At 50.5% G+C, this 17,616-nt stretch overlaps 2 protein-coding genes and 1 long non-coding RNA gene across 17 annotated transcripts in view; 2 read left to right on the top strand and 1 right to left on the bottom strand.

Annotated features, from left to right (window-relative positions):
• Positions 1–2,006, bottom strand: part of KLHL18 (kelch like family member 18) — a 38,025-nt gene extending 36,019 nt beyond the window's left edge. For both annotated transcript variants that reach the window (XM_073334878.1, XM_073334879.1), the window contains exon 1: positions 1,735–2,006. In XM_073334878.1, coding sequence (XP_073190979.1) covers positions 1,735–1,872 — 138 coding nt within the window. In that variant the 5' untranslated portion in view covers positions 1,873–2,006. The remainder of the gene's footprint in view (positions 1–1,734) is intronic.
• LOC140907889 (uncharacterized) lies at positions 1,995–7,204 on the top strand. The gene is made up of 3 exons (XR_012157669.1): positions 1,995–2,087; positions 5,466–5,497; positions 7,149–7,204. It is a non-coding gene; the product is annotated as an uncharacterized lncRNA (long non-coding RNA).
• Positions 7,198–17,616, top strand: part of KIF9 (kinesin family member 9) — a 44,185-nt gene continuing 33,766 nt past the window's right edge. For 8 of the 14 annotated variants that reach the window (XR_012157667.1, XM_073334869.1, XM_073334866.1 and 5 more), the window contains exons 1-9: positions 7,198–7,287; positions 7,780–7,880; positions 8,039–8,204; positions 8,339–8,445; positions 11,889–12,113; positions 14,086–14,169; positions 14,285–14,377; positions 15,416–15,563; positions 16,578–16,642. Coding sequence is in view for 12 of the 14 variants with exons in the window: in XM_073334869.1 (XP_073190970.1) it covers positions 7,785–7,880; positions 8,039–8,204; positions 8,339–8,445; positions 11,889–12,113; positions 14,086–14,169; positions 14,285–14,377; positions 15,416–15,563; positions 16,578–16,642 (984 nt within the window). In the remaining 2 variants the exon portion in view is untranslated. Of the gene's footprint in view, positions 7,288–7,779; positions 7,881–8,038; positions 8,205–8,338; positions 8,446–11,888; positions 12,114–14,085; positions 14,170–14,284; positions 14,378–15,415; positions 15,564–16,577; positions 16,643–17,616 lie in introns of those variants that run through there. The other 6 variants (XR_012157668.1, XM_073334876.1, XM_073334868.1 and 3 more) reach the window with 5 other exon arrangements.

Below are 17,616 nucleotides of genomic sequence, written 5' to 3'. Positions count from 1 at the left end.
TGTCACCCCCCCCGCACATCGGGCCCCCCCATCCCATCGCCCCACGACCCTCACAGCTCCGCATCCCGTTCCCCGCCCCATCCCGTGTCACCCCCCCCGCACATCGGGCCCCCCCATCCCATCGCCCCACGACCCTCACAGCTCCGCATCCCGTTCCCCGCCCCATCCCGTGTCATTCCCCCCCCACACATCGGGCCCCCCCATCCCATCGCCCCACGACCCTCACAGCTCCGCATCCCGTTCCCCGCCCCATCCCGTGTCACACTCCCCCCCCCCGTGTCACACTCCCCCCCGCACATCGGGCCCCCCCCATCCTCACAGCTCCGCATCCCGTTCCCCGCCCCATCCCGTGTCATTCCCCCCCCCACATCGGGCCCCCCATCCCATCGCCCCACGACCCTCACAGCTCCGCATCCCATTCCCCGCCCCATCCCGTGTCACCCCCCCCCACATCGGGCCCCCCCATCCCATCGCCCCACGACCCTCACAGCTCCGCATCCCGTTCCCCGCCCCATCCCGTGTCACACTCCCCCCCCCCCCCGTGTCACACTCCCCCACCGCACATCGGGCCCCCCCCATCCTCACAGCTCCGCATCCCGTTCCCCGCCCCATCCCGTGTCATTCCCCCACACACATCGGGCCCCCCATCCCATCGCCCCACGACCCTCACAGCTCCGCATCCCGTTCCCCGCCCCATCCCGTGTCACCCCCCCCCGCACATCGGGCCCCCCCATCCCATCGCCCCACGACCCTCACAGCTCCGCATCCCGTTCCCCGCCCCATCCCGTGTCATTCCCCCCACACACACATCGGGCCCCCCCATCCCATCGCCCCACGACCCTCACAGCTCCGCATCCCGTTCCCCGCCCCATCCCGTGTCACACTCCCCCCCCCCCCCGTGTCACACTCCCCCACCGCACATCGGGCCCCCCCCATCCTCACAGCTCCGCATCCCGTTCCCCGCCCCATCCCGTGTCATTCCCCCCCACACATCGGGCCCCCCATCCCATCGCCCCACGACCCTCACAGCTCCGCATCCCGTTCCCCGCCCCATCCCGTGTCACCCCCCCCCGCACATCGGGCCCCCCATCCCATCGCCCCACGACCCTCACAGCTCCGCATCCCGTGTCATTCCCCCCCCACACACATCGGGCCCCCCATCCCATCGCCCCACGACCCTCACAGCTCCGCATCCCGTTCCCCGCCCCATCCCGTGTCACCCCCCCCCGCACATCGGGCCCCCCATCCCATCGCCCCACGACCCTCACAGCTCCGCATCCCGTGTCATTCCCCCCCCACACACATCGGGCCCCCCATCCCATCGCCCCACGACCCTCACAGCTCCGCATCCCGTTCCCCGCCCCATCCCGTGTCATTCCCCCCCACACATCGGGCCCCCCATCCCATCGCCCCACGACCCTCACAGCTCCGCATCCCGTTCCCCGCCCCATCCCGTGTCACCCCCCCCACACACATCGGGCCCCCCATCCCATCGCCCCACGACCCTCACAGCTCCGCATCCCGTTCCCCGCCCCATCCCGTGTCACCCCCCCCCCACATCGGGCCCCCCCATCCCATCGCCCCACGACCCTCACAGCTCCGCATCCCGTTCCCCGCCCCATCCCCCCATCCCATGTCACACTCCCCCCCCGGCGGGGCTCCCCCCCATCCCATGCGCCCCCCCCCATCGGGCCCCCCCTCGGGGCTCCCCCCGGCCGGTCGCCGCCCCGGTACCTTGAGGGTCACGTCGCAGAGCTTGCCCTGCCTCCGGATCTCGCCCATCACCCCGTAGCCGCGGCTGGGCAGGTCCCCCACCGAGAAATGCACCAGGTCCTCGGGGTCCAGCTCCGGCTCGGCCGCCGCCTCCAGCATCTTCCCCGCGCGCCTGCCCGGGCCCCGGCCGCCGCAGCGAGGGCAAGGCGCGAGGAGAGAGGCGCCGCCGTCCGCTCCAGCGCCGCGCTGGCCCCTCCCGGCCGCCGTAGCCAACCAGAGCCCGCGGGCCCCCGCCGGAAACGGCCTCCCCTCGCTTCCGCCTTCTCCCGCAGCACTTCCGGACGTGGTGGGAAGTGGCGGTAGTCATGGTAACGGTGTGTACACCCCCGGCCCCAGCCGCGCCCCGGAGCCTGCGGCGCGGCGGGAGCTGGCAGCGGCGGGAAGAGCGGCCGGTCCCAGTTCAGTACCGGGTGCCCGGGCCCCTGCCTGGTGCTGCACGGGCCTTCCCCCTCTCCCCGTCCCGTCTCCCCATCCCCCCAATTCCCCCGGTCCCCTCCCCTCCCCGTCTCCCCATCCCCCTGCCCGGCCCCTCTCCCCGTCTCCCCATCCCCCCAATTCCCCCGGTCCCCTCCCCTCCCCGTCTCCGCATCCCCCTGCCCGGCCCCTCTCCCCGTCTCCCCATCCCCCCAATTCCCCCGGTCCCCTCCCCTCCCCGTCTCCCCATCCCCCTGCCCGGCCCCTCTCCCCGTCTCCCCATCCCCCCAATTCCCCCGGTCCCCTCCCCTCCCCGTCTCCCCATCCCCCCAATTCCCCCGGTCCCCTCCCCTCCCCGTCTCCCCATCCCCCTGCCCGGCCCCTCTCCCCGTCTCCCCATCCCCCCAATTCCCCCGGTCCCCTCCCCTCCCCGTCTCCCCATCCCCCTGCCCGGCCCCTCTCCCCGTCTCCCCATCCCCCCAATTCCCCCGGTCCCCTCCCCTCCCCGTCTCCCCATCCCCCTGCCCGGCCCCTCTCCCCGTCTCCCCATCCCCCCAATTCCCCCGGTCCCCTCCCCTCCCCGTCTCCCCATCCCCCCAATTCCCCCGGTCCCCTCCCCTCCCCGTCTCCCCATCCCCCGGTCCCCTCCCCTCCCCGTCTCCGCATCCCCCTGCCCGGCCCCTCTCCCCGTCTCCCCATCCCCCGGTCCCCTCCCCTCCCCGTCTCCGCATCCCCCTGCCCGGCCCCTCTCCCCGTCTCCCCATCCCCCCAATTCCCCCGGTCCCCTCCCCTCCCCGTCTCCCCATCCCCCAAATTCCCCCCGGCCCCCTCCCCTCCTCTCCATCCCCCTGCCCGGCCCCTCCCTTCCCCTCCCCGTCTCCCCATCCCCCTGCCCGGCCCCTCTCCCTCTCCCCTCCCCGTCCCGTCTCCCCATCCCCCAAATTCCCCCCGGCCCCCTCCCCTCCTCTCCATCCCCCTGCCCGGCCCCTCTCCCTCTCCCCGTCTCCCCATCCCCCAAATTCCCCCCGGCCCCCTCCCCTCCTCTCCATCCCCCTGCCCGGCCCCTCCCTTCCCCTCCCCGTCTCCCCATCGCCCGGCCCCTCTCCCCTCCCCGTCCCGTCTCCCCATCCCCCAAATTCCCCCCGGCCCCCTCCCCTCCTCTCCATCCCCCTGCCCGGCCCCTCTCCCTCTCCCCGTCTCCCCATCCCCCAAATTCCCCCCGGCCCCTCCCTTCCCCTCCCCCCCTCCCCATCCCCCTCCCCCCCAACTCCTTCCTCCCCCTCCCCCCTTCCCATCTCCCCATCCCCTCCTCTCCCCGTCCCGTCTTCCCATCCCCCTCCCCGGCCCCTCCCCCTCTTCCCTTCCCATCTCCCCATCCCCCTCCCCTCTCCCCATCTCCTCAATTCCCCCCAGCCCCTTTCCCCATCCCGTCTCTCCATCCCCCACCCGTTCCCCCCGGCCCCTCTCCCAGCGCCCCCATCCCCAGCCTCCTCTTCCCATCCCCCTTCCCCTTTCCCCATCCCCCCAATTCCCCCATCCTCACCTCCCAGTGCCCCCTTCCCCAGCCTCCTCTTCCCATCCCCCGGCCCCTCTCCCCAGCCCCCTTCCCCTCTCTCCATCCCCTCACATCCCCCTCGTCCTCACCTCCCAGCGCCCCCTTTCCCAGCCTCCTTCCCGTCCCCCGGCCTTCTCCCCATTCCCCCGGCCCCTTCCCCTCTCCCCATTTCCCCCTCCCCCCTCCCTATCCTCCCCATTCCTCCGTCCTCACCTCCCAACTTCCCCAGCCTCCTCTTCCTATCCCCTGTCCCCTCTCCCTGTCCCTATCCCCTCAGCTTCATCCCTACCTCCCAGCCATCCCCATCCCTCTGTTGTCATCCCCATCCCAACTCCACCACCTTGCCATCCCTGTCACCGACCCCATCCCCATCTCCTAGCCACCCCCATCCTGTCCCCACCCTGTCTCCCTGTCCTCATCCCCGTCTCCCTGTCACTGTTCCCATCCCCGCAGCCATCCCTGTCCCCTGTCACCATCCCCACCTCTCAGCCATCACAATTATTGCCTCCACTTCCCCACTGTCCTAATCTCAGCTATTCCCATCTCCGTCCCCACATCCCAACCATCTCTGTATCACCACCACCAGCCCCACTCCCACCTATCCGTGTATTGCTACTGGTTTTGATCCCTCATCCCAGCCATCCCTGTGTTGCCACTGTCTGTGCATCTCACTGTCTCTGCATGACCACCACCCACACATCCCAACCAACCCCTCATCATCACCTCGTCCAACCTCACTTGCTCGATCACACCATCTTCTTCCCCATGTCCCAGCCATCTCCTATCTCATATTACCATTGCTCCTATGTCACCACCATCCTCATCCCTGTATCATCTCTGCCTCCATCCCCAATGTATCAGCTGTCCCTGATCTCACATTGCCATGGCTCCTGCATCCTCATGTTCTCATCCCTGCATCACCTCCATTTCTGTACCCACATCCCAACGATCCTCATGCCATCTCTAACTCCACAGCCCTGTGTCACCATTGTCTCTGTAACCATGTCCCAGACATTTAAAAAATCTGGTTGACTGCATGGCTTGGGAGATTGGTAATGGACTATGGAGCCTTGCACTTCTAGGCCACTGGTTAAAACCTGTCTGAGTGAGTGATTGCTGGCAAAGCTGAAAGGCTGTTTGGTGGCCTGTGTGGAATGACTTCGGTGGATCTCAATCCACCGGATAGATGCCCATGTGGCAAAAACAACCATCACAACTGACACTAATTGGCATCCTTCTTGCAGTCACAGCAGAAAGGCCAAGGACTGAATGGGCTATGGAGACTGAACTCCCTTTCTTATCCATAGCTGAAAACTTCCTGTCAATGATAAAGAATCACAGGAGTCACTTTCTTCTAACACTGAACAAGGAATTTTATTAGAATAAGGAAAATTGCATTAGCCCCAAGGCAATTCTCTTCCTCTCTGTGCTTCACCTTAGAGCTTCTGCTTAGAACCTTCTCCAGCTCCCTCTTCCTGCCTGGCTTCTTGCTACAGCTTTAAAGAAACAGTGCACCTATCCTCACAACCTTCTTGTCCAGGTAGAAGCCTATTGCTGTGGTACTGTGAAAGATTACAGTACCACTACCTGAACTGTACCTGTTCTCTGGATAAAGAAAGGACTTCACTCTCCAGGACCATCAGTCTTTCACTAGCACTAAATACATTTTAAAGTAATAACATAGAAACTGCATATTCATGTATATCTGTTTAATCTCCTCCAGGTGTCCCCAAAAGCTATTATCTGTATTAGCTGGTGAGTATCATGAGTCTGATGAGATGGTAAGAATTTTCCAATTTAAGGGTCTATCCTTGCAAGTCCTTAGTTGGTGAAACTGTCATTGAGTCCTGTGGGAGTTTTGTGCATCTCAGGCTCACAGGATTGTATCCTAAATTAGATTAACAGTATGAATTAGACACCGTGCCTGACATACCACCACACTATGGTCATCGGTCGATGCAATGTAAAGGGTTTAATAACCCTCTATGCTGGAGTATTGATAAAGAAGGAAATCTTGAGGTGTTTGGATCCAGATTATGTTCGGAGTTTGGGATCTAAACTGAACTGGGTTTGGATTGGGTCATTTTAAATTCTTGAAAATCAGCTATTCTTGTGAGATTTTCAATATCTTGTGCTAAAATTTGACAAAAATAGGTTTTTTCATGATATTTCTGCCATATTTAAACCAGAGCCAAAAAACACACTCATCTTTCTTTTTGGGATCCAGTTTGGAAACACGGTTGTAGTGGTGTGTTTGGATCTGATCCCCATTCCAAAAAATCCTATTGGATTTGGTTTCAGGGTTCCAGGTTTGGGCCTCGCTTAGTTTTAAGGAGGAATCTGAATGAAAAGAATATTGTCATTTGGTGCATTAAGAGACAGTTAATTGAAACTAGAATTTGACCTTCCAGAAGTCCTCTATTTTAGGAGTTCACACCAAAAGCATTTGCATCCAACCATTACCAAACTCTAGGCAGAAAGAACCAGGATGCAGAATTGTGCAAAACCAAAGAGCCAAGGAAAATGACAAGGGAATAATTAGGTACAATTAAAGAGAAATCCCCCTCATATGAAATGAATACACATACATGCCCTGGGTTGTGTTTCTTGAGCCATTCAGATTGTTTGTAAAGTGCTTTGAGAGCCTCACAAGAAAGGTGCTTTTCAGTGATCATGAGACAAAGAAATGTCTATATTTTTTTATTCATTTAAAAATGAATCAGATGGATAATAAATCACTTGAAGCAGCGTAAGGAATGCAGAGCCTTGTTCTACATGGTAACAGTGATGTTGTAACCCTGTGTCAGGTAATTTGATCTTAGGTGAACAATAAACAAATAATCACCCTAGAAAGCTGATATGCTAACATACAACACCCCAGGGGTATTCACCCTGTGTAATGGCCACTTTGTGCTATCTATGCCCCTGGGAGGCTAAGACCCCCTACAAAGGGGGCTGTTTTGGGATAGTCCATGAATAGGTGGGAGCAGGAGGTGGTGTGGCCAGAGCATTCCTAGTTATTCTGAATTATTCCCTTTTGCTCAAGGCCCACAGTGCCCATGCTAGTTGAAGCACAAGTTAAGGCAACTCTCAGATTGCAGGCTCTTTGGGGCAGGACCACATTTATCTCTCTGTAAAATGCTTAGCACAAAGTGGCCATAATCTTAATCAGAGAATCTGGGTGTCATAGTGAAATCATCATCATAATAATGAATGAATAATATAGCAGCTTTTGTCCATGGATCACAAAATCCTATGTCTGATGTAAAACATTTTCATTAAAACTTTGTGGCTAAATTGTTGCTGCGGTAGCACTGCGCCTTTAACGCATCCTCCTGTTACTGTAAGAATTACATGGTTGGGTCTTTGCATTTATACTCAGTGACTTCCAGTGCTCTGTTTACAGGTGAAAAGATTATTTTTCCAGCTGTCAGCATCACTTATTCCTCTTGGGATCTGAAAATCAAGCTGGTCTCTCCCTGCCTCTCAATTCACGACTGATCAAAAGTTTGCTGACAGAACCTAGGGCCAAATTCTGCACTCAGGTACACCACTGTCAAGCTGGCGTAACTGCATCAATGTCAACGGTTTTCTACCAGATTTGTATCAGAGAGCAGAATCCAGCCATTAGCTGAGAGTTGCACTGATGATGCATGAGGCAGAATAGAATCCATCTCATTCTCCTATAGCTGTTTTGTTCTGCAGGACTAGCAGGAAGAGAAGCTTGTTTGTGTCAGTAAATAACTAGGACTCAGATACACAAGAAGAAATTGTAATGACTAAGAAGGTTTTTGCATGTTCTATTTTTACATGTTCACTTTTCTGACTTTAAAAATTTCCCTGCTTAGGCTAGATGTGTGCTTATAGTTCCTCTTAATAAACCAGTTAGAAACTACAGTTTAACATTTGTAAACAGTTTATTTTAAAAATTGATGACACTGCAGCCTACCTTTTGCTGATGACAGCCTTTTAACTGTATTTTAGAGAACACTGTATTTTCTTGTAAACCTGATTTTCCCTTTCCCCCCTTCTTTTAGTTACAATGAGTGCAAAAGAAAATAAAGTACATGCATTTGTGCGAGTCAAGCCAACAGCTAATTTTCCTGAAGACATGATCAAGTATGGGCCAGACAACAAGGTAAAGGAACAAGAGACATCAGGAGCATAATGGATTTAGATTCTGATTTAAGTTATGGTAGCAGAAATGAGCAATAACCCTGCTGCAGTTACACTGGGGCTGATTTTGGCCCAATCTCTCTTGTAGCACATCAACATTCTTCATCTCTGTCTTTTTAGAGCATAGATATTTACATCAGGAGAGATATTAAGAAAGGAGTCGTCAATAACAAGCAGACTGATTGGTCCTTTAAATTGGATGGTGTTCTTCACAATGCCTCACAGGATTCGGTTTATGATGCAGTAGCTAGGGACTTGGTATCCCAAGCTCTGAATGGCTATAATGGTAATTTTTGTATTGATATGTGTTATTTTAAGATATAGTGGGGCTCCCCATCTGAGGATAAGGTCCCTTTGATGTTACATTGGAGAAATGAATGAGTCCTGCTGAATTTATTGTTTTCCTTTAAACTTTTCTAGGCACTATTATGTGCTATGGGCAAACAGGAGCTGGTAAAACATACACCATGACAGGAGCAACTGAAAGCTACAAGCATAGAGGAATCATACCCCGAGCTATACAGCAGGTACCAAAGATTTGAATTAGAAAGGAGGGGAAGAAGGAGAAACTAGTACATCTGTCATATCATCTGTTATCCTCCCAGTCCTAAGAAATGTGTTGACCGCCCCAAACATGGTCACCACCAATTTATTTTAACAGGAGATGGATATTATATGGTCCTTAAAGAAGTTGTGGGACAATAAAACATCATTATGTTGCACCTTGATGTTCCATTGTGATTTTTCATTGTAACACTGTGACCTTGTGCCGTGAGAGTGGTAACATTTCAATGCAATGTGATGACGTTGCATTGTGATATGCGGACATGTCATCCTGTTGCAACATAAACATGATGTCATGATGTGCAACTTTCTTAACCTCTCAAAAGGGTACTCTGTTGGGTGAAGAGTCTTGTGCGCCTGCTCCCAGAAGCACAGCTGAAAAGCAGAGTGTAGGGCTGACATAACCTACACAAACCAAAGCTGGAAGGTGTTCTGCATTATTTGTTTCCAGTAGCTGCTGTGTTAGGTGTTTTCCAAGCATAAAAAAGAACCAATTCCTGCAACAAAGAGCTGATCTGATTAGCTCATTGTTATATTGTCCTTAACTCCCGCCCGAATAATTTCTTACTAGTTATATTCCTTGGTGTTAGTGTAAGTGCTGTTCGTGCAATTAGAAAAAAGCAATTCAGCCAGCAAATGGAATGTTCTTTATTGTTTAGATAAAACACAGAAAAGTCTTGTTTTAGGCTTCCTACCCTTGACACTATCCCTTTAAAGGTATAATATTTTCAAAACCAAAATAATTTTGAAAATCTTATTAGAGCCGCTGCAGTCCTGCTGAGAGTGTGCCATACACTTACTGACTGATTTATAAAAAAAGAACAGGAGTACTTGTGGCACCTTAGAGACTAACAAATATATTTGAGCATAATTTATAAATTTTATAAAAATTTAGGTTGGAGCAAATGCGGTTGTATCGCAGAGCTTGGCTGTGGACAATGGATCATGTGGTGTGGTCAGGGTGAAGGCTGGAGGCATGTAGGTAGGAATAGCTAGTCTAGTTGGCAGCCGATGTCAAGTGGAGTGCCCCAGGGGTCGGTCCTGGGGCCGGTTTTGTTCAATATCTTCATAAATGATCTGGAGGATGGTGTGGATTGCACTCTCAGCAAATTTGCGGATGATACTAAACTGGGAGGAGTGGTAGATACGCTGGAGGGCAGGGATAGGATACAGAGGGACCTAGACAAATTGGAGGATTGGGCCAAAAGAAATCTGATGAGCTTCAATAAGGATAAGTGCAGGGTCCTGCACTTAGGACGGAAGAACCCAATGCACAGCTACAGACTAGGGACCGAATGGCTAGGCAGCAGTTCTGCGGAAAAGGACCTAGGGGTGACAGTGGACGAGAAGCTGGATATGAGTCAGCAGTGTGCCCTTGTTGCCAAGAAGGCCAATGGCATTTTGGGATGTATAAGTAGAGGCATAGCGAGCAGATCAAGGGACGTGATCGTTCCCCTCTATTCGACATTGGTGAGGCTTCATCTGGAGTACTGTGTCCAGTTTTGGGCCCCACACTTCAAGAAGGATGTGGATAAATTGGAGAGAGTCCAGCGAAGGGCAACAAAAATGATTAGGGGACTGGAACACATGACTTATGAGGAGAGGCTGAGGGAGCTGGGATTGTTTAGCCTGCAGAAGAGAAGAATGAGGGGGGATTTGATAGCTGCTTTCAACTACCTGAAAGGGGGTTCCAAAGAGGATGGCTCTAGACTGTTCTCAATGGTAGCAGATGACAGAACGAGGAGTAATGGTCTCAAGTTGCAGTGGGGGAGGTTTAGATTGGATATTAGGAAAAACTTTTTCACTAAGAGGGTGGTGAAACACTGGAATGCGTTACCTAGGGAGGTGGTAGAATCTCCTTCCTTAGAGGTTTTTAAGGTCAGGCTTGACAAAGCCCTGGCTGGGATGATTTAACTGGGAATTGGTCCTGCTTCGAGCAGGGGGTTGGACTAGATGACCTTCTGGGGTCCCTTCCAACCCTGATATTCTATGATTCTATGATTCTATAAGCTTTCGTGGGCTACAGCCCACTTCATCGGATGCATGCATTGGAAAATACAGGAGGGAGATTTTATATACACAGAGAACATGAAACAATGGGTGTTACCATACACACTGTAACGAGAGTGATCAGTTAAGGTGAGCTATTTACCAGCAGGAGAGAAAAAAAACTTTTTGTAGTGATAATCAAAATGGGCCATTTCCAGCAGTTGACAGGAACGTGTGAGGAACAGTAAGGGGGAAAAATAAAAATGGGGAAATAGTTTTACTTTGTGTAATGACACATCCACTCCCAGTCTTTATTCAAGCCTAATTTAATGGTGTCCAGTTTGCATATTAATTCCAATTCAGCAGTATCTCGTTGGAGTCTTTTTGAAGGTTTTTTGTTGTAATATTGCGACTTTTAGGTCTGTAAGCGAGGGACCAGAGAGATTGAAGTGTTCTCCGACTGGTTTTTGAATGTTATAATTCTTGCGTCTGATTTGTGTCCATTTATTCTTTTACGTAGAGACTGTCCGGTTTGGCCAATGTACATGGCAGAGGGGCATTGGCAGCACATGGTGGCATATATCACATTGGTAGATGTGCAGGTGAACGAGCCTCTGATAGTGTGACTGATGTGATTAGGCCCTATGATGGTGTCCCCTGAATAGATATGTGGACACAGTTGGCAACGGGCTTTGTTGCAAGGATAGGTTCCTGGTTTAGTGGTTCTGTTGTGTGGTGTGTGGTTGCTGGTGAGTATTTGCTTCAGGTTGGGGGGCTGTCTGTAAGCAAGGACTGGCCTGTCTCCCAAGATCTGTGAGAGTGATGGGTCGTCCTTCAGGGTAGGTTGTAGATCCTTGATGATGCACTGGAGAGGTTTAGTTGGGGGCTGAAGGTGACAGCTAGTGGTGTTCTGTTACTTTGTTGGGCCTGTCCTGTAGTAGGTGACTTCTGGGTACTCTTCTGGCTCTGTAAGTCTGTTTCTTCACTTCAACAGGTGGGTATTGTAGTTGTAAGAACGCTTGATAGACAGACAGAGACAAACACCTAGAAGATCTCTGAGGGGTTGGAGCAAATGCAGTTGTATTGTAGAGCTTGGCTGTAGACAATGGATCGTGTGGTGTGGTCTGAATGAAAGCTGGAGGCATGTAGGTAAGTATAGTGGTCAATAGGTTTCCGGTATAGGGTGGTGTTTATGTGACCATCGCTTATTAGCACTGTATAATATAATATAACTAATATATTTGTTAGTCGCTAAGGTGCCACAAGTACTCCTGTTCTTTTTTCGGATACAGACTAACATGGTTGCTACTCTGAAACCTGACTAATTTATAGTGATTCACATCCTGAAAAGCCACAAATTGATAGGAACCTTGTTTGTGAATTCAGACTGTCATTGACAAGCATATGATCTGTGCAGGTGTTCAGGGCAGTTGAAGAACGCATTGATCAGTCCATCACTGTCCGAATGTCCTACCTGGAAATCTACAATGAGACTCTCTTTGACCTTCTCTCCACTATGCCTCATGACATGTCCGGTGACACTCACATGGCTGTAGTGGAGTACCCCCAGGGTGTCTTTGTGAAGGGCTTATCTATTTATCCAGCCAGCCACGAGGAAGATGCTTTAAATCTCCTGTTTGAGGCAAGATAAAACAATGACTCACTATTATTTCTCATCCTTATTTTTTATATTTATTTTTGCTGATTTAGCTAAGGAAAGGAGAGTTGTCTTGGGGTTAGAGCAGAAGATGGGAAGTCATGACTCTTAGGGTGAGATCCTCACTTCTTCTCCAGTCCCGGCATAAAACCCCTGGTTCCTGTCAGGGAGGATTCCGTGGTGCAGATACTGTGGAAAACAGCATATGTCTGCTGTCTGAGAACCCCCTTGCAAGTCCTGGTATATGGGCAGTGCTGTGGTGAGGCTGAAGGTGGAAGGGGTGTGTCTGGGGTGGGGCTGCATCACACAGTGCTGTGGAGATTCCAGGCAGCACTGTGGCCCATAGGGCAGGCCAGGGAGGCTGCTGTAACTTAGACAGGTTCCCAAGGTTGTCTAAATTATGCTGCGGGCCTCCCTAGCCCTAGAGCAGCACAGGACTGGGAGTGCAAACTGGCTTGTTTTCAGTGTGCTGGTGATCACATTTAGGAAGTCAAGGAGCAGGTTAAGCAGAGTGCAAAGGATAGTCTGTAACATATCCTAGTTAGCAGAACCAATGTCTGAACCGTGTTGTTTTTCCTTTTTGAAAAAATGCTTGTCAACACTCTCCCATAGCAAGTGAAGACACTTACCATTGACACTTTCTACAGATAGATGGGGCAGTCATGGCATGCCTACATCTAGGCAGTCATGCAGAGGGGACACTCAGATAGCTGGGCAGGTGAAACTAGGAGGCATACATACATCTGCATCAACTTTGCACATAGGGGCCTTAGCTTGGACAAGAGTAAGTTGAACAGTTAGCTCCATATCTAGAAAGCATGTTTCACCAACAACTGAAAAGCCCTTAAACCCTTCCTTTTTTTGCTTTCCAATTGCTGAGACTATGTTCAGGTGTTCTGATGAAGCTCAGGCTGGGTAGTCAGCTGGGTTACTAGTAACAATCATTCTTGATTTCTAGAACGGGAGACATACGGCTAACCACAAGACCTGGGAGTCAGGAGAAGTGCCAGAGCAGTTTATGGAGATAACTAGGCACTTAGACATCAAAATGATCTAAACAGCACCCATAGTTATTTGTGCCTGCGAATTGGGGGTACAAGAAGGGAGGCTGAGTTTTGAAAAATCTGTCCTTTGATCTCTGTGCTTCCATTTCCTCATCTGTAAAACAGGGATAAGAACATTTCTCTAAAGATACCAACTTGACTGGGTTCCTGTTTTGGGGTCTCAACTCCTTACCATGAGGCAGGCCAGAACTCCTCTCGTTCTCAAAGGCTTTGAGACACAGAAAGGCCAGCCGCCTTTTGAGACTAACTACAGGTGCCTTAGTGGTGCCCTCTAGAACTTCAGTTCCTTTCTCACCGTGCTCCACTGTGACGCTCCCTGTCAGAACTGCAACCATCACAGACTGTCACAGCATCATTTTCAGTGACTGATGCATTTTCTTGTGGTCTCTTCCTATCCTATAAGTAATCTTGGGTGTCTATTACACTTAGGGGAGATCTTTGCTTCATGCTTATCAAGGAACTGAACCAGGCATGGACGCACTAAGTCTTGCCTGCTGTTCCTCAAAGGGCCACATTTTTTGAGGATTAGGGGAGCTCTGGCCCCTTTCACACTAGGAACCTGAGCCCCAGGGATGGGAATCCAGTTAATATGGAATCTTCAGAGAAGCAGTATGACAGATAAGTAGTGATCCCTTACCTGTCTTCATGAGTGGAATATTTGCAGTGTGCTTTGAGAGCCATGCTAGAAATGCTTAGGATAGACAGATGTTGGGAGTGCCTCAGATAGAAGGCTGTGGATAAGTGACCAATTTTATTATTATCTCTACATATTGAAGTTACAAGCATTGTTTGTTTAACTGTGACTTTAATAGTCTTCCTTTCGTATTTATTCTACTAGTATTTATTTTATTTTTTAATACAAATAATGTCCTGAATTTTGACTTCATTTTCAGGGTGAGACCAACAGAATAATAGGTGAACATACTCTGAATAAAAATTCATCCAGGTCCCATTGCATATTCACTATCTATATTGAGGTAAGGCCGCTGGCAGGTTTCCTGGGGGCTCAGAGATCTAGGGGTCTTTGGAATTTAAATGTGTACTCTACTTCCACCTTGTTGTGTGTAATGTTAAATACATTTTTTTCCCCAGTCTCATTCCAGAATTTTGTCAGATGCCAAATACACTGCTTCAAAAATGAACCTAGTGGATCTGGCAGGTTCAGAGAGAGTGGGGAAGACTGGGGTAAGCAGATGGGGGGAAATGTTTGCTCTTTGTAAGAGATGGGTCCAATTGTTAAAGTGATGCATGTGGAGTCAGAGGACTTTTCCACTACAGTTAATGGAAACAGCAAAACTGAATTCCCTTTATGCCATACTGAACATTTACCTCTAAAGGAGGCTGGTAGTAAACATAATTTATATTTCCGCTTTAGCCGACTGAATTTTATTCTAGCTTGTTTCTGGGAATTTGGTGTCAGGACGAGAAGGAGCTTGATTCTGGTGTTAGATGTACGCTTCAGTTGTTAATCCCTAAGTATGCGTCAGCATCTCCTTACCACAGTTGCACATGTGGAGCTGTAGATTTTTCAGGATCTATGCTTGACACAAGAATCAAACCCCTGGTCAGTAGATGGGAGGAACCATGACAAATCTCTACCCCATGAAAGCATCAGAGGATGCTCAGTTATCTTCCGTAGCTGTAATACCTTTTTATCAAGTCCAAATGTGCAAAACTCCATCCTCCATGCACCTGTCTCCTGCTTGATCATTTCTTCCAACAGTGTGATTGCTCAGTCTAGGCAAGAGCCTGAGCCATCAGCCTTATTGGGAACTCTTTGTAATTCAGCTTCATTCTGCAACTGCGCTGAAAGCAAAAATCCTTCTGCTTCTGGTGATACTATAGAGACTGATGCAATCACCTTTCTGAAACAATAGGGAACAACTTAAACTTTCACTGCTCCCCTGTGATATACTATGTTGTGTTGAGCAAGAAATCCCCAGGCAGCCTTGTGACAAAGAGAGGATTTCCCCTTTCAGAACCAGGAAAGCCAATATTCTGGCAGACTTGTTATTGCCCAATCACAGCCCTGAAGAACTTGCTCTCAAACTGCAGAAAGCCCTTCAGGATCTAGAATCTCATAGTTAGTCTGTGTTGGACTCATCATCTCGTTTATCCTCCACTTCAATCAGAGCTGTAAGCCCAGTGAGGGACACACTGTATTTCGCAGTTCACCTAGAAAGATGCATGTGGAAACTTTTTGTCTTTTGGTCTTTCTTACAGTCTGAGGGGCAGGTTCTGAAAGAAGCCACGTATATCAACAAATCTTTGTCATTCCTTGAGCAAGCTATCATTGCACTGGCTGATCGTAAGAGGGACCACGTCCCCTTCCGGCAGAGCAAGCTCACCCATGCCCTTAAGGATTCATTAGGTAAGGACCTGGAATCGGAAGAGAGGAATGAGAAAATATCTTGGTTTCAGTTCTCATGAGGAGATCAAGCCATGACCAAACATGCTCAGTCAATCTGTTGGCTTGTCTACACAGCGATTTAATGCATGGCCAGCCAGAGTGTGAATCTACAGCGCACTAGCTTGCTGTGCACTAAGTGGCCCTGTGGACCCTGTTATAACACACTAAAAGTTCCATAGTGCACTTTGACTGCCTACCATTTCAAACAAGCTAAACCAAGGCAAAGTGATTTCCAGATCACTCACCATTCCAGTGATGTGCGCCCATGTCAAACAGCAGTATGTCAAAGTGCAGTACTGAATTTACAGTGCATTCTAGCATTGTCCACATGGCCAGTTAGTGCTTGGCAAGCCAGTGCACGATAGATTCATGCCCTGGCTGGCCATGTGCTAAATCACTGTGGAGACAAGCCCTCACCTAATAGTCTAACATATGAAAAATTAGCAGTGGTTTCTGTTTTTCTTACCTTAATGAAACATCAGGCGCACGTACACGCAAGCCTCATACTGATCAAGCCAGTAGAAAGGTTACTAAATTTTTCTCAGCTGAGAATACTTTAAAAACACACCACAGTCCTTTCAAAGTTCTGATCCTGCAGGTGCTATCAACTCTCATTGAGCCCTGCAGAAGTTGAGAGGCCAACACTGAGCGCTTTTAAAATCCCACCTTTCAGCTTTTACCCCACTCCAACCATTTACAGTTTGCATTGCCATATACTTAGCACTAACCCAGAAGGCTGGAGTCAGAACATTGACTGTTCCATTAACTCATTCCATACCTTGCTTATGAACATTATCTTTCATGTTCACCACCGATAACCCTTCCTGTTTTCTTGAAGGAAAAATTACAAACTAGCAATGTTCATTGTAGTCGTGATGTGTCTTTCATTCTTCACTCACTACAGAATGTAAAATTCTCCAGGAAGGAACCCAACACAGAGGAAGTCACATTCCTCCCCCTTGCTGTCTTTTTCAGGGGGAAACTGCAATACAGTCCTGGTGGCAAATATCTATGGTGAAGCTGCTCAGATAGAGGAGACTGTAAGTGGAGAGAGTTCCTTCAGAAACAATGTCCTTCATTTAAAGACATTTTGGTCCTGTCTGCGCTACAGTCAAAATCATGCTAGCAATAACCATGATTAAACTGTAGCATCCAGAGCACCTTAATCTGAGGTCTCAGGGAAGTATCATGTCAAATTCAACAAAATCACTTGACATTGCATCAAATGCAGCATGGTGGGAACTATATGGGGCTGGTTTTTCCAGTCTGCTAAGGCCACTCTGTGGCCACATAAGCCATCCATTGAGGATGCTAATCTTCCAAGGGGAAAATGAGACCCATCCAGATAAATACTCAAGGCCAAATTCAGTCTGGATCTAAACATGCATCGTTTCATTATGTATTATTATTATCTGTACCTTTCCAGCAATGGATTTGGAACTGTACAGCACACAGTGAAGTTAATAGTTATACTTAAGGCCCTGTTATAATCGGAGATCTTTTTTTGAAAATGCCCAGTAGTGCCACGCATAAAGTGTTGATTTTCATAGAACATGCATGGCAGCCGAGTCCCTTGTGAAGTGCTGCAGTTTTTTCAATGGTGGGGAGGCAAAAGTGAGCATCTGTGCACATCAGTCTTCTGCTCAGCGCAGCTAGTGCGCAGCATCACATTGGAAGAGCAGTTTGTGGGGGACGCATGTGAGACACAGTAGCCAGCGCTGCCATCACTTGGAACACAAGCAGCTGTGGCCTCAGTGGGAAGGAAGAAATGGGCATTTGTGTTCTGGTCTTCTACTCAGTGTGATGCCTGGCACATGTCAGTGTCGTGTCAGAGCAGCTGTTTGGGGGGACTTGGCAGCCGGTTTTATGCGAGGCACAGTAGCCAGTGCGGCCGCTGCTTGGAACATGCACTACAAGTCACACAGAGCACAAGACTGGCATGTGCGGATGTCTGCTTCCACCTTCCCGCTGAGGCCACAGGTTGTTCATGTTCCAAATGGCAGTGGTGCTGGCT

This window comes from Lepidochelys kempii, chromosome 2, assembly GCF_965140265.1.
Source record: "Lepidochelys kempii isolate rLepKem1 chromosome 2, rLepKem1.hap2, whole genome shotgun sequence".
Classification (NCBI taxonomy): Eukaryota; Metazoa; Chordata; order Testudines; family Cheloniidae; genus Lepidochelys; species Lepidochelys kempii.
The sequence above is the reverse complement of the archived record's forward strand: the minus strand, read 5'-3'. Positions and strand labels throughout refer to the sequence as shown.